The sequence below is a fragment of the Oncorhynchus kisutch genome, linkage group LG10, assembly GCF_002021735.2.
Source record: "Oncorhynchus kisutch isolate 150728-3 linkage group LG10, Okis_V2, whole genome shotgun sequence".
NCBI classification, from domain to species: domain Eukaryota; kingdom Metazoa; phylum Chordata; class Actinopteri; order Salmoniformes; family Salmonidae; genus Oncorhynchus; species Oncorhynchus kisutch.
In genome coordinates, this window is record NC_034183.2 from 64,634,547 (window position 1) to 64,654,072 (window position 19,526).

The window sequence follows — 19,526 nt, forward strand, 5'->3', positions numbered from 1 at the left end:
TCAATGTTTTGCCAGATTTTCCTAAATACTTCCCAAAGGTTTCCCACTCAAGGCATGTTCGGTATGCCAATAATCTCCCGTGGGCAGATTCTGCATGTAGACCCAAGAATCTGCCGGGACTGAATGGGATCCCTGTGATAACGAACTGCAGTAGTTTCAGTCTTTGGGTTTTCGACACTGGTTATATGGACGTATCAGGATTGAACAAAGGCGGGGCTTAAACTGCTTGGCTACAAGTGATTCACGCGTGGCCCACACAGATCGGAAGGGGGGAGGGGGCTTTGAATAAGAGTTTCTTTTTGCGAGTGTGGAGACTTTGCAAACTGCCGGAACTCACAATTCCTAACACATATAGACCCAGAACTAAATCACACAGTTGACCAAATGAATAATGATTTTACTTTTGGGTTAAAAGAGATTAGTGTACCAATAATGAGCTGAGACACTTGGTGATGTACAGTCTAATACACTGTAAAATACCATTTTGATACACTATATATTCAGACTGCTTTGGACATCTTGGCTACATTGTTATTTAGTGCTCTCCAAACCAAAACAGGAAGTGAAAATAAAGGAAGTGCCCTCTGACCTGTAGTAGGTTCTCCTTGGGCGTTGCCAGCAGATTGACAGCAGCAGAGAGCTTCTGGAAGAACTCCACAGCCAGGTCTCCTAGGCCCATCCCCTGTATCCAGTCCATCAGCAGGTCCAGGTTGGCCCTGATCTGCACCCCTCTAGACCACTGGTAGAACCCACCTCCAGAGCCTGCAGAACAAAACACCACTCAGACATGCTCATGTAATTTCGATCATAGCTATTGAGTGTAATGAAACTTCTATAAGATGCAGCATGCTAGCAGATACCCATAGACTTCCAGTTATTGCACTAACGCTAGTTAGCATTGGCTCATGAAACTACCTCTAACGTTCTCCATAGTGGACACAGAAACATAAAAATGCTATCCACAAGTTCATCTTACTCTGGGGAAAGTCCAAATCCCAAAGTATCCCATTAACACATACAGTATGTATTTTATGAGGATACTTGTGATAGGACTTTGAGGATATTAAGATTTGATCCTACAAAACCCCATGAGTCAGAAACAGAGCGTGTTGGAGGTGTCACCTCTCTCCATGAGTGAGTTGAAGAGGGATGCGTTGGTGAAGAAGAAGAGGTAGGCGCAGAGCTGCGAGCTGATGTCAGAGTGCACCTGGAAGGCGTTGAGCAGAGACAGCGCCTCCTTCAGGACATCCAGGATGCCACTCACGCCCTCGGGCACACGCAGCTGCCCGCTCTCCGAGAACGGGTTCCCATCCAGCAGGCTTGGTAGTGCCGAGTACATACTCTGAGGACAGAGAGAGGCATGTTAGAGGTGTTAGTCACAGCTACATGACTTTACCTCACTGTACCATAGTCTAGCACAGCACCTCTCTGAGGAGAGAGAGGGAGATAAGAAACCTTAGGTCACAGCTACTGTACCCAGTACCACTAATACAGAAAGTATACTGCATTATATATTGATCTTTAAAAGGGACGTTTTGGCAGCGATTCTCACTTTATCAGCCATACTCTCTATAAAATAAACCTTCATCAACATGCAAACATTTGTTGACAGATTCAGTAAAACTGCAGTGGAATCAGTGACTTAATCAACAGGGCTATGCCCACTGACCCTGAGCTCCCTGAACCAATCAGAAAACAGTCAGGGCCCAAGGAGGAGGGGTTACAGAAAGCCAGACAGGAACAGACACACTTCCCCTCCAAAGGGGGATTGCCAGGGGCCTGATAGCCAGGGGCCTGATAACCAGGGGCCTGAGGCTGTCCAGTCTTGACACTCACCATTGTTAACAGTGTACCATACACAGTCCTGGGAATCCCATTGATAACACTGGTGCCACTGCCATTCCTGACAGAAACACAAATGTTTCCCAGTGACTCAACCCCGCTCTGCCCCCTCCAGCCTCCTGATAATTCCCATAATAAATGCCAAGTATCATAAACTAGCTGATAATAGCCCATGCTGTTGACTACTAAGGAATGGTAATGCCAGTGAGTAATAGGCATGAGAATGAACTTCTCCTACAACTTCTCCTGGAGTGTTTTGTCTCATGGTTGGTTATTCCACCAATTAGGTGTCTTTTGAGTAGTGTAACTTGTTGGGAAAAACAAAAATGTTATATTTCACCTACTTTTAGCAGTACACTTTTAGCAGTATTTCACCTACTGTCATAAACAGTACATGTTCTAAAAAACCTTTTTTTCCAACTCAAAAATTGACTATAGTAAGTGCCTATTAAGTGCCAAATAAGGTAACGGGGTTGACCGTAACAGGGTTGACGACTTCATCTTAAATCATCCATAAATCCCCTTGTGACAGGGGGAATCGAAGCTTGTTTCATGCAACAAGGAGAGGCAATTGAATGCAAGCTTCACTAAAAATATATATATATTTAAAATATATATACCCTGTCTATGCTCGACCCGCTCAGCTTTCCACCACAAAACACCAGAAAATTGCCAAAAGGACTGAAACTGAAGTTTCAGTTCAGTTCATGTAACAGAGTTGACCTTAAAAGGATACTGGCAATGAGGCCCTTTATCTAATCCCCTAGAGTCAGATGAACTTGTGGATACCATTTATATGTCTCTGTGTCCAAAACTTAGGACGTTTGTGGTAGTTTCGCGAGCCAATGCAAGCTAGCGTTAGCGTAATGACTGGAAATCTGAGGGGTTTCTACTTGCATGCTTAAAATGAATCACTAATCACATGAAGGGGCTGAATCACTGGCTTACTGGTGCTCTTTCATGCCGTCCCTAGGAGGGGTGCGTCACTTGAGTGGGTTGAGTCACTGATGTGATCTTCCTGTCTGGGCTGGCGCCCCCCCTTGGGTTGTGCCGATCTTTGTGGGCTATACTCGGCCTGTCTCAGGATGGTAAGTTGGTGGTTGAAGATATCCCTCTAGTGGTGTGGGGGATGTGCTTTGACAAAGTGGGTGGGGTTATATCCTTCCTGTTTGGCCCTGTCCGGGGGTATCATCGGATGGGGCCACAGTGTCTCCTGACCCCTCCTGTCTCAGCCTCCAGTATTTATGCTGCAGTAGTTTATGTATCGGGGGGCTAGGGTCAGTTTGTTATATCTGGAGTACTTCTCCTGTCTTATCCGGTGTCCTGTGTGAATTTAAGTATGCTCTCTCTAATTTTCTTTTTCTTTCTCTCTCTCGGAGGACCTGAGCCCTAGGACCATGCCTCAGGACTACCTGACATGATGACTCCTTGCTGTCCCCAGTCCACCTGGCCGTGCTGCTGCTCCAGTTTCAACTGTTCTGCCTGCGGCTATGGAATCCTGACCTGTTCACCGGACATGCTACCTGTCCCAGACCTATTATTTGACCATGCTGGTCATTTATGAACATTTGAACATCTTGGCCATGTTCTGTTGTAATCTCCACCTGGCACAGCCAGAAGAGGACTGGCCACCCCTCATAGCCTGGTTCCTCTCTAGGTTTCCTCCTAGGTTTTGGCCTTTCTAAGTAGTTTTTCCTAGCCAACGTGCTTCAACACCTGCATTGCTTTCTGTTTGGGGTTTTAGGCTGGGTTTCTGTACAGCACTTTGAGATATCAGCTGATGTACGAAGGGCTATATAAATACATTTGATTTGATGAAGGCCAAAAATATAATTTTTTACAATTATCATCAAGGACAACAACCACCCGAGCCACTGCCTGTTCACCCCGCTATCATCCAGAAAATGAGGTCAGTACAGGTGCATCAAAGCTGGGACCGAGAGACTGAAAGACAGCTTCTATCTCAAGTACATCAAACTGTTAAATAGCCATCAGTAGCACATTAGAAGCTGCTGCCTACATGGATAGACTTGAAATCACTGCCACTTTAATAAATGGAACACTAGTCACTTTAATAATGTTTACATATCTTGCATTACTCATCTCATATGTACAGTATATACTGTATTCTATCTATCTATCTTTAGTCTATGCTGCTCTGACATTACTTGTCCATATATTTATATATTCTTAATTCCATTCCTTTCTTTAATTCCATTTGTGTGTATTGTTGCATATGTTTTGAAATTGTTAGATATTACTTATTACTGCACTGTCGGAGCTAAAAACACAAGCATTTCGCTACACCCGCAATAACATCTGCTAAAGATGTGTATGTGACCAATGCAAATTGATTTGATTTGATGATCTTCAGGAAATATAACTAAGCGTTTACAATGATGGTGAAAACTTTGATAAATGTTGATGTTAAGTGGGTTAAGATCTTCCTAGAAGTAACAGAGGGACATGTCAAAATGCAGATTTCTTTAATCATATTGAAAATCGATTTATTGAATTTTCCATGTGTTCTATACTAAAGGGACCTTCATTTAATGTAATTTTTGTGTACAATTTCCATTTTAAATAGCAAAGGGACGCAAAAGGCACTCACTTCGTGGAACGACCCACATACTGGTCAAGGTAGAGGAAGGCTTTCGCAGAGCAGGAAAACAAGCAGGAAAACCTGTTTCCCAACAACAACAGTTCAGTGCCCAACAGTTAGTGGTTGTCTGATAGATTGCAACCTGTTTGAAAAGTTGTGCTGGAGTTACTACCCTGAAGTCATTGCTCATTTCGTGCATGGGCGGGTGGCGGGAGGGATTTGAAAATTCAAGCTAGATCTAGGACTCATCTTTGTATCTGTGCCATTATTGTGTCGGTGACAGCATGGGCAGCTCAATTGAGCCTATCTCCATTTTAATTTAGAACATTTTGTTCTTCTTCATTGGCTGATTCCTCCCTACCCTGTTGACTACTTTAAAAATGGTGGTAGCCCTCAATGGCAATGTCCATGTTAAAATGGGTTATATCCATGAGGAGTCATCTATCTTTCTGGATGGGAGCACCCATACCGGACGGACGGACAGGCGCACACACACACACGGCTCTGGGTGAGTGGAAAGGGGAGAGGGGAAACGAGGTGACACTGAAACATGTACAGCTCCACTACTCTTTTTGCTATGACCATTGACCAATATAGGGCCCTGGCAGACCACAATCTGGTAAAAGGTTGAACATAAACAAAACCCTTGTTCTATGTTTCAACAAAATAAACTTTAAACAGGCACATTCTTGCTTCCACCAAAAGTGAGAAGGACCCAAACAAGAGGAAGCCAAGTTCTGACCATTGAGCACTCAATAAGTACAAAATACTTTGAGTCACAGTGCAGAGATCCTGGCCTCCTCCTCCCTTCTCCCGCTCTTCCCTCCTCCCCCTTCTCCACCCTCCTCCTCCTTCCTCTGACACAGCTCTCTGCCATTGTTTTAGTCCATGACATCACCCCTCAGGCAGCCAGGTTAGCAAGCACGTATCATGACTAAGACAGACACTTCAGAGGCTCTGAAAGATCATAAAGTCCTGCCTGTTAAATCCCAATCACCATACATACATTCCTTCAACCACAGGTCACTAGATAGATTAGAGACCAGTTCTGCAGAGCTACAGGTGCTGGTTAGTTATTAAGCTGAGATTGGCCGAATGAAGGGAACTGGGGATTGTATTCTCCAGTACAGCATTAAAAGTCCAACTGTTTTAGAATATAAACAAAGTTAAAACCTTATTTTGGTAGCATGTCTGAGAAAACATAGATGGCTGTGGGTGTGAGCTTGAGCAGTTTGTTGACAGAAATTGGGTCATACTGGCACAAAAAGTGTCACAATTCATCTAAGGTATAGACTTGGCCTGTGTTTCTCACTTGACCCCAGAACGTGCAGTGAGTACCCCGCCCATCCCTCCTTGTGGTGTGTCTATGTGAAGACAGACCCTCTGTTCCTGTGTAGGAAACAGACTTTTGGAAAAGGCCACTCCTCTGCCCTGCTTCTCCACCAGACTACAGCAGCTTCCCTGACCACTGCACATCCAACCACCACCAAAACGAAGCCTGCTTTCCCCTGAGCTCCAGCGGTGACTGTCTAACTAGAGCCTGTAACTATTGGGGGGAAAAATGACCTTCCCCTCACCATGTAAAAATGTAAATGTACCTGTCAACAGGGAAAGTTGACAGGCATGTGTAAGCTTTCTTTTATCAATGGTTTCTGTCATGAAACGGAAATCTAGGGACAGGAAGAGGGGGTCTCGGAGCATTCAAAACAACAGCAGCACATACAATCCTGTTCCCTGTTCCCACCCATGCCGGTGCTCCCTCCCATCCTGGAACAGTCATCGCCAGGCATTGGGTGTCTATTGGGTGCTCTGTTAATGCCATAGAGTTAGTTATAGGGCCCAAACATAGGAAACTCCAGTAAACCCTGCCTGGGAGTGTCTTCCTGGGGCTCACTGTTGAACAGGATAGACCTTTTGTTGCTCTCTGTAAACATTTCAAAAGACTTTGGAAATACCTTCGAAGTGGATTTACAGAATATTAAAAAGACGATAAGTAGTCCTTTATTCCACTAGAAATCTGACACGCCTATCCTTACTGAGAGAGCCAGAGAGAGTGTGCATGTTTCCCCTGGCTTATTATGGCTTATTGTCTGGCATGCTACCAGCAAACTGAGAATGGTGTTCATAAGGTCTCTAGTCCTGCTTCCTGTAGTCCACAGGCAAAAGATGGCTTTCTATTTGGGCTGTGCAAGGTTTTCTGGAGCAAATAGTCAAGGATGTTATTATTTGTGTACATGTGCGGTGTGTGTGCTAATTGTGTATGCAAGGCACGTGTCTATGTTTGTGTACATGTACGGTGTGTGTGCTAATTGTGTGTGCGAGGCACGTGTCCATGTTTGTGTGCATGTGCGGTGTGTGTGCTAATTGTGTGTGTGAGGCACGTGTCTATGTTTGTGTGCATGTTGCATGCATGTAATCTATTGGTGAGTGTATCAGTGGAGGCTGGTGAGGGGAGGACGGCTCATAATGATGGCTGGAACGGAGCAAATGGAATGCCATCTACAATGTATGATTGTAGTATGTGTGACTATGCACTGACCTTGGTGAGGTAATAGACAGACTGCTGGAAGGTGAACATGATGACCTCCTCCAGGACCGTCATGGCCTCCTCACTGGCAGTCCTAGTGGACCACATCTCTGACTCCGGCTCTGAGCCCTCCTCCTCCTCTTCCTCCTGCCTCCAGGGCAGCAGCTGGGGAACGTCATGCTGGATGAAGTGCAGCAGCTCGATGGAGTTGGCCATCCACAACACCAGTGGCCGCAGGCCTGGGATCAGCTCCTCTATGCTCAGCAGCTGCACATCCTCTGGCTCTTGCTGGACATCACTGAAGCTCCTGCACGGGGAGACATATAGACAGGTCTGAGTTCAGTCCAACAGCCAACAAATACCCTGTACTGGGTGAATGGCACTAAAAGTGGCTTGCGAGTGACTCATATTTTACAGCATGTCTCTATCCCTTGGAATGAATGCTAAACCATTACATTTGATTTCCATGTACAATTGAGTGAACTATGAAATGAAACATTCATTCTTAAAAATCCTTCCTCCTTTCTCAGCAGGCAGCCAAAGCACAGCTTTGGAATACAGTGCCCTGCAATAATGTTCCATAACATTAAATCATCACAAGCTATCATTTTGACTTCATACACTTCAATGGGCGGCAGATAGAGAAGTATGAACATCAAGAGACCATGACTCATTCTCAGCTTCTTATTCTGTAAAGAAGTCACTGGGACATGTGACAATGAGAGAATACTATATCTGTGTACTATACATCCCTCCCAGAAATTCAAGTAGCATTGTTGTTGGAAGGCAGTAGCATCCTATTCTAAGACTCCTAGCTCTACATACACTCTGTATATGACTCATAGCAAACACTAAAGTTGAAAGGGGTGTTAGTGTCAGAGGCAGCAGGTTGCCACTGTTCTGCACCCTGTTGTCATATTTGCTGTTCATTGTTAGCATTTCTGGGGCAGGCTGAGTGATTGAGGTTGGAGAGGCGGCTACTCACCTTTCTGGTTGGATCACAGCAAGCTCCTTTGTCTTCTCCTGCAAGGGGACAGAGATATACACAGCATTGATTTCAAACCAGCAGCAAGCCTATCTAAATGATATTCCATCCTGATGACACCTTTGATTACATTTCTTTCTTTACAGTACCCTTGAGACACACAGTATGTTGAATTCACAACGATTCAAGGTTTATTTGTGGCGTGATGATATAAAAGGTCAATCGTTTGACTGGAGAGAGTGCATTGTTTTTGTGCATAGTGGAGGTGCATAGTTTTACTCACCCACATGGTGAGCTGGATCTGACTGGCTATGCGGAGCAGCAACCTTCGGAAGTGTGTCAGCTGGAACGTGGTGGCTGAGTGTTGGATGGACAGGCTCAGCAGGAAGGCAGGGGTCAGTTTGGCCTCGTCCCCATTGGGGTCCACCATGACCAGGACCTCCTGCAGGACCCTGTCCTCCTGCTCCAACTCATAGCTCAGAGATACCTCTCCACCCTCTGGGTCCTTCCACCGAGGAGGAGCCGGCTTCCTCTGGACCCTAGGGCATTTCATGGGGAGGGCGGAGCCACATGATTGACAGGATGATGACACTCCCACTCCTCCGTCATGGGCGGGGCAGAGTTGTTTCATCCAGAGAGGGGTCTGTGGGGCCCCTGGGGCGGCGGTGGGGTCTTTAAACATGAACAGGTAGTGTCGGCCCAGACCCACCAGGTCCCCAGGGGTCAGCTCCACCTCCTCCTTCAGGAGGAAACCATTCCGGGTGACGGGGGCGCCGTGGAGGGGCTTCAGCAGGGTCAGAGTCCGCTTGGTGTCCCCCGGGAAGGAGTTGGTAGAGTCCAGGCGTCTGACACAGCAGTGCTGGGGAAGAATGTCTGGGGCAAAGAGGAGGATGTCCACCTTGAGCCTTTCCTCGTCCTCTCCGTTACAGTGCTCCCTGCAGCAGCCGAAGATGGTGGTGGTGCCGCTCATCAAGTAGATGACAAAGTCCTGCAGCGTAGAGGAGGGGCAATGGAAGGTCAACCAGCAGAATCCATGAGAATGACTGGCACAATAATGAATGTACTGGTTTCAGTTTGCAATATGCTGATTTTGCAGAGAGCCACATCAATTTCCAGAAATACTCCTAATAAACATTGATAAAAGATACAAGTGTTATTCACAGAATTAAAGATAGACTTCTCCTTATTGCAACCGCTGTGTCAGATTTTTTAAAAACTTTACGGATAAAGCACACCATGCAATAATCTGAGTATGGCGCTTAGAGACCAAACCAGCCAAAGAAATATCCGCCATGTTGGAGTCAACATTAGTCAGAAATAGCATTATAAATATTCACTTACATTTGATGATCTTCATCAGAATGCACTCCCAGGAATCCCAGTTCCACAATAAATGTTTGATTTGTTCGATAAAGTTCATCATTTATGTCCAAATTCCTCCTTGCTGTTAGCGCGTTCAGCCCAGTAATGCATCTTCATGAGGCGCGAGCACTAGGTCCAGACAAAGTCCAAAAGTTCCGTTACAGTCCGTAGAAACATGTCAAACGATGTATAGAATCATTCTTTAGGGTGTTTTTAACTTAAATCTTCATTAATGTTCCAACTGGATAATTCCTTTGTCTGTAGAAAAGCAATGGAACGAGAGCTACCTCTCACGTGAACGAGTGTTACGAGTTTGTGGCACTCTGCCAGACCACTGACTCAAAGAGCCCTTATGAGCCCCTCCTTTACAGTAGAAGCCTCAAACAAGTTTCTAAAGACGGTTGACATCCAGTGGAAGGGACTGAGTAGCAGGCAGTTTACTCTGGGCACGCTTTTTATCCAAACGTGAAAATGCTGGATTGTGTATGTGTGCCATTCAGAGGGTGAATGGGCGAGACAAAATATTTAAGTGCCTTGAACGGGATATGCTAGTAGGTGCCAGGCGCACCGGTTTGTGGCAAGAACTGCAGCGCTGCTAGGTCTTTCACGCTCAAAGGTTTCCTGTGTGTATCAAGAATGGTCCACCACCCAAAGGACATCCAACCAGCTTAACACAACTGTGGGAAGCATTGGAGTCAAGATGTGCCAGAATCCCTGCGGAACGCTTTCGACACCGATGGGGTGCCAACAAATTAAGGCTGTTCTGAAGGCAAAATATTAGGAAGGGTTCTTAATGTTTTGTACACTCAGTGTATGTGGGAACCCCTTCAAGACTGTTGGAAAAGCATTCCAGTTGAAGCTGGTTGAGAGAATGCCAGTGTGCAAATCTGTCATCAAGGCAAAGGGTGGCTACTTTGAAGAATCTGTTTAACACTTTTTTGGTTACTGCATGATTCCATATGGGTTATTTCATAGTTTTGATGTCTTCACTATTATACATACAATGTAGAAGCTAGTAAAGATAAATAAAAACCCTTGAATGAGTAGGTGTGTCCAAACGTTTGACTGGTACTGTATATATGTACCATTTCAGGTCCCCGGTGATGTGCACGCTGAGGAAGCTGAAGCTTTTGATCTTCTCCACTGCAGCCCTGTTTATGTGGATGGGGGCGGGCTCTCTCTGCGGTCTCCTGTAGACCACAATCAGCTCCTTCCTTTAGTTGACGCTGAGGGAGAGGTTATTTTCCTGGCACCACTCCGCCAGGACCGTTACCTCCTCCCTGTAGGCTGTCTCGTTGTTGTTGGTATTCAGGCCTACCACTGTTGTGTCATCAGAAAACTTGATGATTGAGTTGGAGAAGTGTGTGGCCACGCAGTCATGGGTGAACAGGGAGTACAGGAGTGGGCTGAGCACCCCTGTGGGGACCCTCTGTTGAGGATCAGTGTGGGGGAGGTCATGACCTTCTAAGACCACCCGTCGCTCGGTCATCCGTCCCTAGACTATTAAAGCCAATTTATGGTTGATCTGAAAATGTAGCCGGAGGCATGCAGGGGCCAAATCAAGCACCGTACCGCATCGCACCTCTCAAATGTTTTAACAATGCGAAGGGCTCCTTATAGCTCCGCATTGACATGTTGACGGTAGGTGGGGGTGGTACGTCATGTATAAACACAAACTCACTTCCTTGACAACTTCCTTAACTATAACACTGCTCTGCTCCGCTAAGATCGAGTATGAAAGCCCTGACGTCTTCGGAGGCTGCATCGCAGTAAATGCTGTACGGCCACTTCAGACATTGGATTGACCATGCAGAGCCTTTCAGGCAGGTCATGATACTGTATCATCCCAGCTATCATGGAAGACAATCAGCCACTGAGCAGTGTGTGCGAGCACATACACTTAACTAACTAAATGGTTCCAGTCCCTGGCTCCATATGGACTATTCAAAGCAATATTCAAAACAACCTTTATTTATTTTCCTGCACATGATATCTGACAGAATAGATCAAACTGTCTAGGAAGGGAGTTAATAGCTGTGAGTCAATGTGAATTGTGACTACACTGACCTGCACTTGAACAACAACACTTACAAGGAAATCAAATCCACTACAGCTCTCATGGTTCACAGGTGATTAAGTTCAGGAAAATCTGGTCTGGAAACACAAAGACACTTTCGATAAATAACTAGTCAAGCCTGAGAAAAACGATTTCATTTATGGAGCTGGAACATTTCTATTCCATAGGACTGATATATGAGTGACTTATTGTTGTTGAGTGGCCAGACCAGGGGCGGGCTCAGTACTTCCCTCAGTATCTAGCACACCCCACCCAGTGTCCTGCACACTCAGCAGTCTCCACAATGAGGAACAAACAACAAAGAGCAGCAGCATTTCCTGTTTCTAGGAATGGGCCTGGCTCTCTGGCTCTCTGGCCCTCTGGCCCTCTGGCTCTTTGCATTGCATTGAAATATCCAGAATGTTTTGTAAAGGCATTAAAGTTCAGAAAAAAATCTAGCACCGACAGAAATCTCTTTTTGAGAAGAATATTATTATTTTAGTTGAATGTGCAGCTTTTGTGCCTAAATGTGCATGTGTGTTCTGGCATGCACAAGCCTGTGTGCAAATGTCTAGGCTAGGCATGTGTATGTGACTATCCACTGAGTTTGTTTAGACATTACAGTGTTCCTTCTGCTCTATGCTCTAATACTATGTACCTTTAATCAGGCCTATCGCCACCTCCACTGCAGAGCCAGCAGGGCTGAGCTGAACTGTGATTGTGAACACAGTGTTCCTTATCTATTCAACGAGCCCTGACGACAGACAACACATCCCAGTGTGGGAACTCTACTGCTGGGCCAGGGCCAGCTCCTTTTCCCCGCCTCTCCAGTACATGACCCAGGCTGGCCCAGGCTGGCCCACTCAGTGTGTGGACACGAGGATCACCTGTCCACAACATGCCGGTCTACTCCGAGTCCAATACTCTGAGCCCATTGTAATCCAGCAGCAAGACTCAGTCTCTCGCTGTCCCTGTTATAGCATCATCACTGCAGCTAAAGCCCTCTGCTCTCTGCTCCTCTCTCTCACTGTCTCGCTCTGTTTCTGGGGATTTTAACCCCAGGTCTTAACCTAAGAGGTTCAGTGGGAGCCTCTATAGTGTAGTGGAGTACACTTGTTTACGCCTCAGTGTCTCTGATAAGCCTTTCGTCACAGTGTTTCTGCCACCCTGCCAAGAGACACTTGAGAACCTTGAAAGGTCTTCAATGGAGCAGCCACCCGGCTCAACCAATTACAGCTGCTGCTATCTGGCTGCCCAGGCCCTCTGTGAAGGATTTCAGCATGACATTTCTCTGTCGCAGCCGGACACATTCTCCAACCATACAAACCTATTCTGAGCCTAACTATTCAAGGACAGACTGACTCTAATCTAACAAATTGACTTCAGCTGTGTGAACTGAAGCCAAACCTTTCATTAAAGTTACTCGTCATTTAAGTTAATCAATAATCCGATAGACAAACAAATCCATCTGGGTTTAATGTATAACAGTGGCAACAGCTTCACTTTCCAGTTTTCCTACCTGTCTGTAGCTGTATCCCTGCAGCAGGAGGAAGTAGGGGAAGTCAAAGGGCGGATGGATGGAGTACTGGGTGGTGTTGTCGTCACTGCTCTCCGTCTCCTCCTTCTCCATGCCCAGACGCAGGGCCTCCTTGTCGGCCTCGGCCTCCGGATCCTCCCTGATGAGCTGGGCCTTCTGCTGTGCCCGCACGGCCTCCTTCTCCATGGCAGACAGGTCCATCTCACTGAGACTCCTCCACATCCCCAGGCCCTCCACATACTCACCACTGCCGTCCATGAACAGAGAGGTGACCCGCGAACGGCCCTTCTGGAGCTTACGAGCCTGGGCGTTGATTCCTGGGGCAGAAAGGAGCACGGGAGAGAGGGAGAATGAGACTAGATGCAGAGAAGTGATTATTAATCGTGTATTCATAGTTTATTACAAAATCATTGATTGTGTCCTGATATAGTCACTGTAACATAAACTTTATCATCTATGCATAAACTGAAACTTCACAGTATGCTAAACACTCAATAAACTATTAGTGGAGATCTTCCATCAAATCATTCCAGTCCATAACACACCAACATATCATAATGTTTTAATGAGTTGGCTCTCAGTCAAACCAAACATAGAAGGGGAAGGAGAGGAAATCTGGAGGTGTAGTGAGAGGTGTTGTCCTCTATCTGATATCAGCAGGCGTTCCTGGCTGTTTGGCTGATGTACTGCAACATAAACACTATTCAGCTCATTTGGAGCCATTAAGCACCATGGAATGTCCAAAGAGCTCAGCTTCACACCCAGCTAACAGCTCCTGCTCCCAGGCCTTATCAGCTGTGGAAGTGGGCGTTCTTCCACATTGTTCTGCCACACTGTGTCAGGGGGGCTGGTCAGGCCTGCAGGGGGGGAAACTTCCCCCAGCTTCCCCCAATCAGAGTGGAGCAAAGAGAGTGGAGGGTGATGTGGGGTTTGATGAAAACAGAGACAAACGCACTGAGACAAACGCACGCTAAAGTCAACAAGACCACACAGTGTCCAGTGTGCAGGAAGCAAGCTCTGATGGAAAGAATAACATGTGGAATGGTGGAGACATTCAGGTCCCAGCAGAAAAAGCTTATTCAGCCACAGCCAGTCCCCTGCCCTGGGGGCTTCAGAGTAAGAGAGGTGTCCTTGTCTACCCCTCACTGCAGCTTCTGTTTTTCTCTGACCTCTCACTTGCCTGCCACCTCCCTTGCTCTGTCTCATGATAAGCTGGACAATGGATTCTGTTACCAAAAACTTAGTGACAGAGATAGGAGATCAAATGCCACCCCAACAGAGACAGAATGATGACCTGGGCTTTAGGTTGTTGTTAGTGGGGTCACTGAGCTGCACCTGTGTGGTTGACGTACCTGCAGTGACGGTGTCGGTCTCTTTAGCAGTCTGTTCCTCTACGCTCACTCTCTTCTGGATCTCAAAGCGTCTGGAGAAGCCTTCTTTGGGTTTCCATAGCGACTGCAGCATGAGGGGCTTCTCGTGGTCACCCACGACCCGAAAGCACTCTGTCTTCCATTGGTGGTCTGCTCCGGTCTGGCCAATCACGTCGCACAGCACATATCGACTGGAATCCTCCTTCTCCAGACAGTATCTAGGCAACAATAAAAGAGATTCAGTCAGAATACCATGATAAGATCTAATTCCCCCTGAAATAAAATGGCTTTGAGATCATTTGGGTAAAATATCCATATCACCAGCTTTAAGTGATTTGCAATGGTTCCCACTATATTAGAATGAGCAGTATTGCAGTCCATGCCATTCAGCCTTGAGGAATGTTCCCTTTCTGCTTGCCTGTTAGCACTAAAGCTAATGCTAACAAATCACATTATGCCAGTGGGCATCCCTAACCCCTCACCTCTCCAGGGCCTCTTTGACAAGTTCCTTGGCACTGGAGCGAGTCGTGGCCAGCACACTCTTGTAGTTGGTTCCCTGGCAAATGTCGCTGCCAAAGATCTTTAGGATACCTGGGGCAGACATCTGACTGGACAGCTCAGCAGGGTCATCTGCAGCCTGCAGGTCCCCCGCCATGCTCCTGCCACCTGGGGCATGCCCCTGTCCACTGTCGCCCCGCAGGAGGGGGCTCCGGTTGAACACCGTTGACAGTCTGTTGTTGTGGCGGCGGATTTTGTTCTTGGCCGGCTGCCTCACGCCTGTACTCTCTGCTGAATGGGTGGTGCCATCCGAGGTGTTGGACCTGAGAGAGGGAAAAATGGATGGATAGATGAAAGAGAGAGAGAGACATAAATAAGAGACAGAGACATAGATAGTGACAGAGTGAAACAGAGAGAGCAAGGCAAAGATGTAAATGAAAATGAGAGTTCAAGAGAGGACACAAAATTAATGGGTCATTAATAAGAGGACAGTATTTCGGGCACCTCTCTACAAATAAATTATATTTATATTGAAGGCCATAAGGCCATTTGAATATAGAAAATCCCAGGCAGCTGCATGTAACAAAACTGAAATCCAATTCTGCATAATAAGGGTACCCCATTTTAAATACCCCACAAAGTAGACACACTGGATATAAATAATAGGACTTACTGCAGGGATCCATTGCTTGGCTTCCTCCCCAGCTTTGCCAGGCTCTTCTTCGGCGAGCGGATCAATAGGCCCACTGGGAAGTTAAGGGCTTGCTTGGATACATGACTACTTCGTTCCTCCGAAATCATCACGACTTTGTTCAGATGTAGGCTATATTATATGTCAAAGTGCTCCCTATAAAGCACCGTAAGGCAGGCACTATTCTCAAAATAAACTATTTGTGACAAATATACTCAGTCCATCGTGGTATTTGACACTGGAATCCACACTTTCTCATGGTGATGAAGCCAACTAAGAATTGGTCAGTTCAGACAGTTTGTTAACTAACTCTGACAGGTTTTCGTAAAGAAGCACGACGTGGAGAAAAGTTACTCTCGTCCAGTGGCATTAGACATCAGGCAACTTCCAAAATACACTCGCTTTCAAATTACAGTTATATTCCGAATTTCCAACTCAACAATATCGACTGTAGTCCGTTCGATACAATTGTTGCTGAATTGTTTCCATGAACAGAAGTTATTTGGTCAGAATCAGATACAATATATCCACGTTCGGGACAGCCATACGAGCGCTAGTTTAAAAAAGCTTTTATCTTATAAAAATAAATAAATACATCCAATGTGAATTACTTCTAATAAATGATCAATTTCAGAGAGTTAACTGGACTATTTGTTATTCGAAGCACCTTGCGAATCTTGACCTGTCTGCTCCATGCCATCTCTCCCTATCCCGTTAGGCGCATTCAACAGTTCAGTGCCCAACACATACTGGTTGTCTGGTAGAATGCAACGTGTTTGAAAAGTTGTGCTGGAGTTACTATCCTGACGTCATTGCTCATTTCGCGCATGGGAGGGTTGTTGGGAGGGATTTGAAAATGCGATGTACTGAGTGAAGGAGCACCCATAGAGCTAGATATAGGACTCATCTTTGTATCTGTGCCATTATAGCGTCGGTGACAGCATGGGCAGCTCAATTGAGGCTATCTCCATTTTAATTGAGTAAATGTTTTGTTCTTCTTCATTGGCTGATTCCTCCCAACTCATAGGAATACCTACCCAGTTGACTACTTTAAAATGGTGGAAGCCCTCAACGGCAATGTCCATGTTAAAAGGGGTTATATCCATGAGGAGACATCTTTCTGGATGGGCGCACCCATATGGAAAGTATCAAACACATCAAACATATGTAAACCACATGTTTGACCTGTTCCATATATTCCATTCCAGCCAGTACAATGAGCCTGTCCTCCTATAGCTCATCCCACAAGCCTCCTCTGCCGTACATGTACCGCATCAACTCAGATGATCTTCTCAGTATTCTTGCTCTATACTAAGGGCCCCATCTAGTGGCAAAAAATATTTTCATGCCCAGAAAGTGTCTGACACTGGTGTCACACACACACAATCACACATGCACATGCACGCGTGCACACACACACACACACACACATTACGCCGCTGGTTGGTCACAAACGGATGTGAGTGAGTGAGTGTGGAACCTGCAGCTGTAGATGAGGAGGTTTGGCTGGTTTGCTGACATAGTTAGGCTGGGGATTCAGGCCAAACAGTGTTGAGTCTATTGCAAAATCCCAATGAAATCTTCCTCCTTGTAAGAACCTTCCAACCTTCCAAGCTCACATACTGTACGTAGGTGGATATATCCTTTATGGATCACTACCTAAGAAAAACGTTATTGAATATTTGACTGATTATGATTAATCCGACTCTAATTCATTGGAAAGGGAGCTCACCTCCCCCTAACCACCACCTCTTCTTTATAACGGATATGCAGCAATGAATCAGTCAAATGTTAAAATATTAAATTATGCTTTTCTTGGGTCATGATCCATAAAGGATATATCCACTCATGTAATGTATCCACTCATGGAAATAGTACCCAATTGTCATACTTGAGTAAAGGTAAAGATACAAAAAAAACACTTAAGTAGTACATAAGTAGAACATTAAAGGTTCTTACAAAGAGGCAGCTTTAATAGGAATTTTGCAATAGACTCAACACTGTGATAAAAAATGTATTATAAACTGGGTGGTTCGAGCCCTGAATGCTGATTGGCTGACAACCCTGGTATTTCACGGGTATGGCAAAACATGTATTTTTACTGCTCAAATTACGTTGGTAACCAGTTTATAATAGCAATAAGGCACCTGGGGGGTTTGTGGTATATGGCCAATATACCATAGCTAAGGGCTGTATCCAGGCATTCTGCATTGCGTCGTGCGTAAGAACAGCCCTTAGCAGTGGTATATTGGCCATATACAACACCCCCTCGGGCCTTATTGCTTAAATATAAACCAAAAGCTCTGTAAATAAATGGGAGAGTATTCCCTTCTCCATAAATATACTGTAGGCCTACATGTTTTGTTCAGCTGGATGTTTTGATCAAATCCATTAATTGGAAGGACATTGATATGAACTAAATCCTTGATTATGTTGTTTATTTTTATGAACTATTTGTGTTGTTGAGTATTGTTTCACATTTGATCATATTCTTAACATTAGCAAAAGTGAATAGAAATATGTCAGATTACAATAGGACTTTTATACCCTGCCTGCCTAGCAATAAATTATGCTGACACGCCTCTTTCTCTCTATCACTTCATTATGTTGTGTTGACATTGCAATAGGTGCTGTCGTAAGCAATGTAACATTGCAAATTGTAAATTGTTAACTACAGTTAAATGGAAGGCTGTCACTATAGATTTTCACACTTCCAGTGCAATACACCGTAGTCACTATAGAAAGAGGTTGTGCAGTTTATCATAAACTTACAGTACAAGCCAGATGTTTGAAAGAGAAAGATCATCTATACTACTTAGTCCAAAACTTTTCCCCTGTTGCTACTCTGGTTCTGAGGGTTGAATCGTGCTAAGCTGAGGGCCTGCAGGTGCAGCTATAGACTGAACCCTGGGGGCTTACACATTACTTCCCCATGTCAACTGAATTTCATGTTTACTCTGCTGTCCATTCACATTCCTTCCTCTGCTGCTGTCACAGCTGAACAATGTTATGTGGAATTTCATTGCCAACTACGCTGACTTAATCTGGTGATCTTTATTACAACTTTACTACAACTGGTGTGAAAGAATAAAAGAGGAGTTTGAATAGTTATTTCTACTCTGTGAAAAATAACTTGTCATTTACATCTAGAACATCAAGTGGACCAAGCTTTAGAGTCAGCAAGAAATAATATTGAACTAGATAGAAAGAGAGTGAAACCACGCTGTAATCTCTATGGGTTTGACTTCCTGTCACAGACTGCAGCTTTAGTTAGCAACATGTGAAGGCTTGCACAAGAGGCTGCTAAGTGGAGGACAGAAAGCATGTGTTTTATACCATTCCATTTATTCCGTTCCAGCCATTATTAAGAGCCCATCCTCCCCAATTAAGGTACCACCTGCCACCTTCGGCAGAGCTACACTATCTATCCCTCAGCCTCTTTGCATGGAGTAAACTCCCTGCTTGCTCTCTATAATGATGGTCAGCAGCATGTGTTATGAATGTATAGCCAAAAAAAACACACCAAACATGCATTTTTCTAAACAGAAATATGAGGACTGTAGATAACTTTATATAACCAAATTCCAAAGCCATCCGTTTCCATTAACTGTATAATGCAGGCTGAATTATGTAACTTATATTGGTTTGAAAGCCTACATTGATATGTTTTGATATGTGTTGATATAGACAAGAATTAGCCTATACGATCTGTCATAGAAAGGTTGTAGGTTACTGAAATAGAGCTTGAGGAGTGTCGGTGTTTTATCGTGGGAAGCCCATTTCCAATGAGATCTTCATGCATGCCATCCGAAAGAATGTGAAACATTTGGACATGTTCAAGATGATGCCAAGGAGTATTAATTTGCCGATCCGAAAGACACATGGAAGATCACAGGAATAAAGTCTATACTGTGTGTGTGTTTGTGTGTGTGTTTATCATAATGTTTCACCTCATGCAATAAGCCTTTATTACATATTGTCACATTATTAAATAAATATTATTTATTTTAATTTTATTTAACCTTTATTTAACTAGGCAAGTCAGTTAAGAACAAA

The 19,526-nt window shown here is 45.0% G+C and overlaps 1 protein-coding gene across 2 annotated transcripts in view; it reads right to left on the reverse strand.

The window, feature by feature from the left end:
• LOC109881080 (ras-associating and dilute domain-containing protein) overlaps window positions 1–16,232 on the reverse strand; it is a 28,995-nt gene extending 12,763 nt beyond the window's left edge. For both annotated transcript variants that reach the window (XM_031834710.1, XM_031834709.1), the window contains exons 1-9: window positions 15,453–16,232; window positions 14,764–15,102; window positions 14,264–14,499; window positions 12,894–13,228; window positions 8,240–8,944; window positions 7,957–7,994; window positions 6,984–7,278; window positions 1,123–1,342; window positions 590–762 (exon numbers count right to left, since the gene is read on the reverse strand). In XM_031834710.1, the coding sequence (XP_031690570.1) occupies window positions 590–762; window positions 1,123–1,342; window positions 6,984–7,278; window positions 7,957–7,994; window positions 8,240–8,944; window positions 12,894–13,228; window positions 14,264–14,499; window positions 14,764–15,102; window positions 15,453–15,580 (2,469 nt within the window). In that variant the 5' untranslated portion in view covers window positions 15,581–16,232. The remainder of the gene's footprint in view (window positions 1–589; window positions 763–1,122; window positions 1,343–6,983; window positions 7,279–7,956; window positions 7,995–8,239; window positions 8,945–12,893; window positions 13,229–14,263; window positions 14,500–14,763; window positions 15,103–15,452) is intronic.
• Between the last annotated feature and the right edge of the window lie 3,294 nt (window positions 16,233–19,526).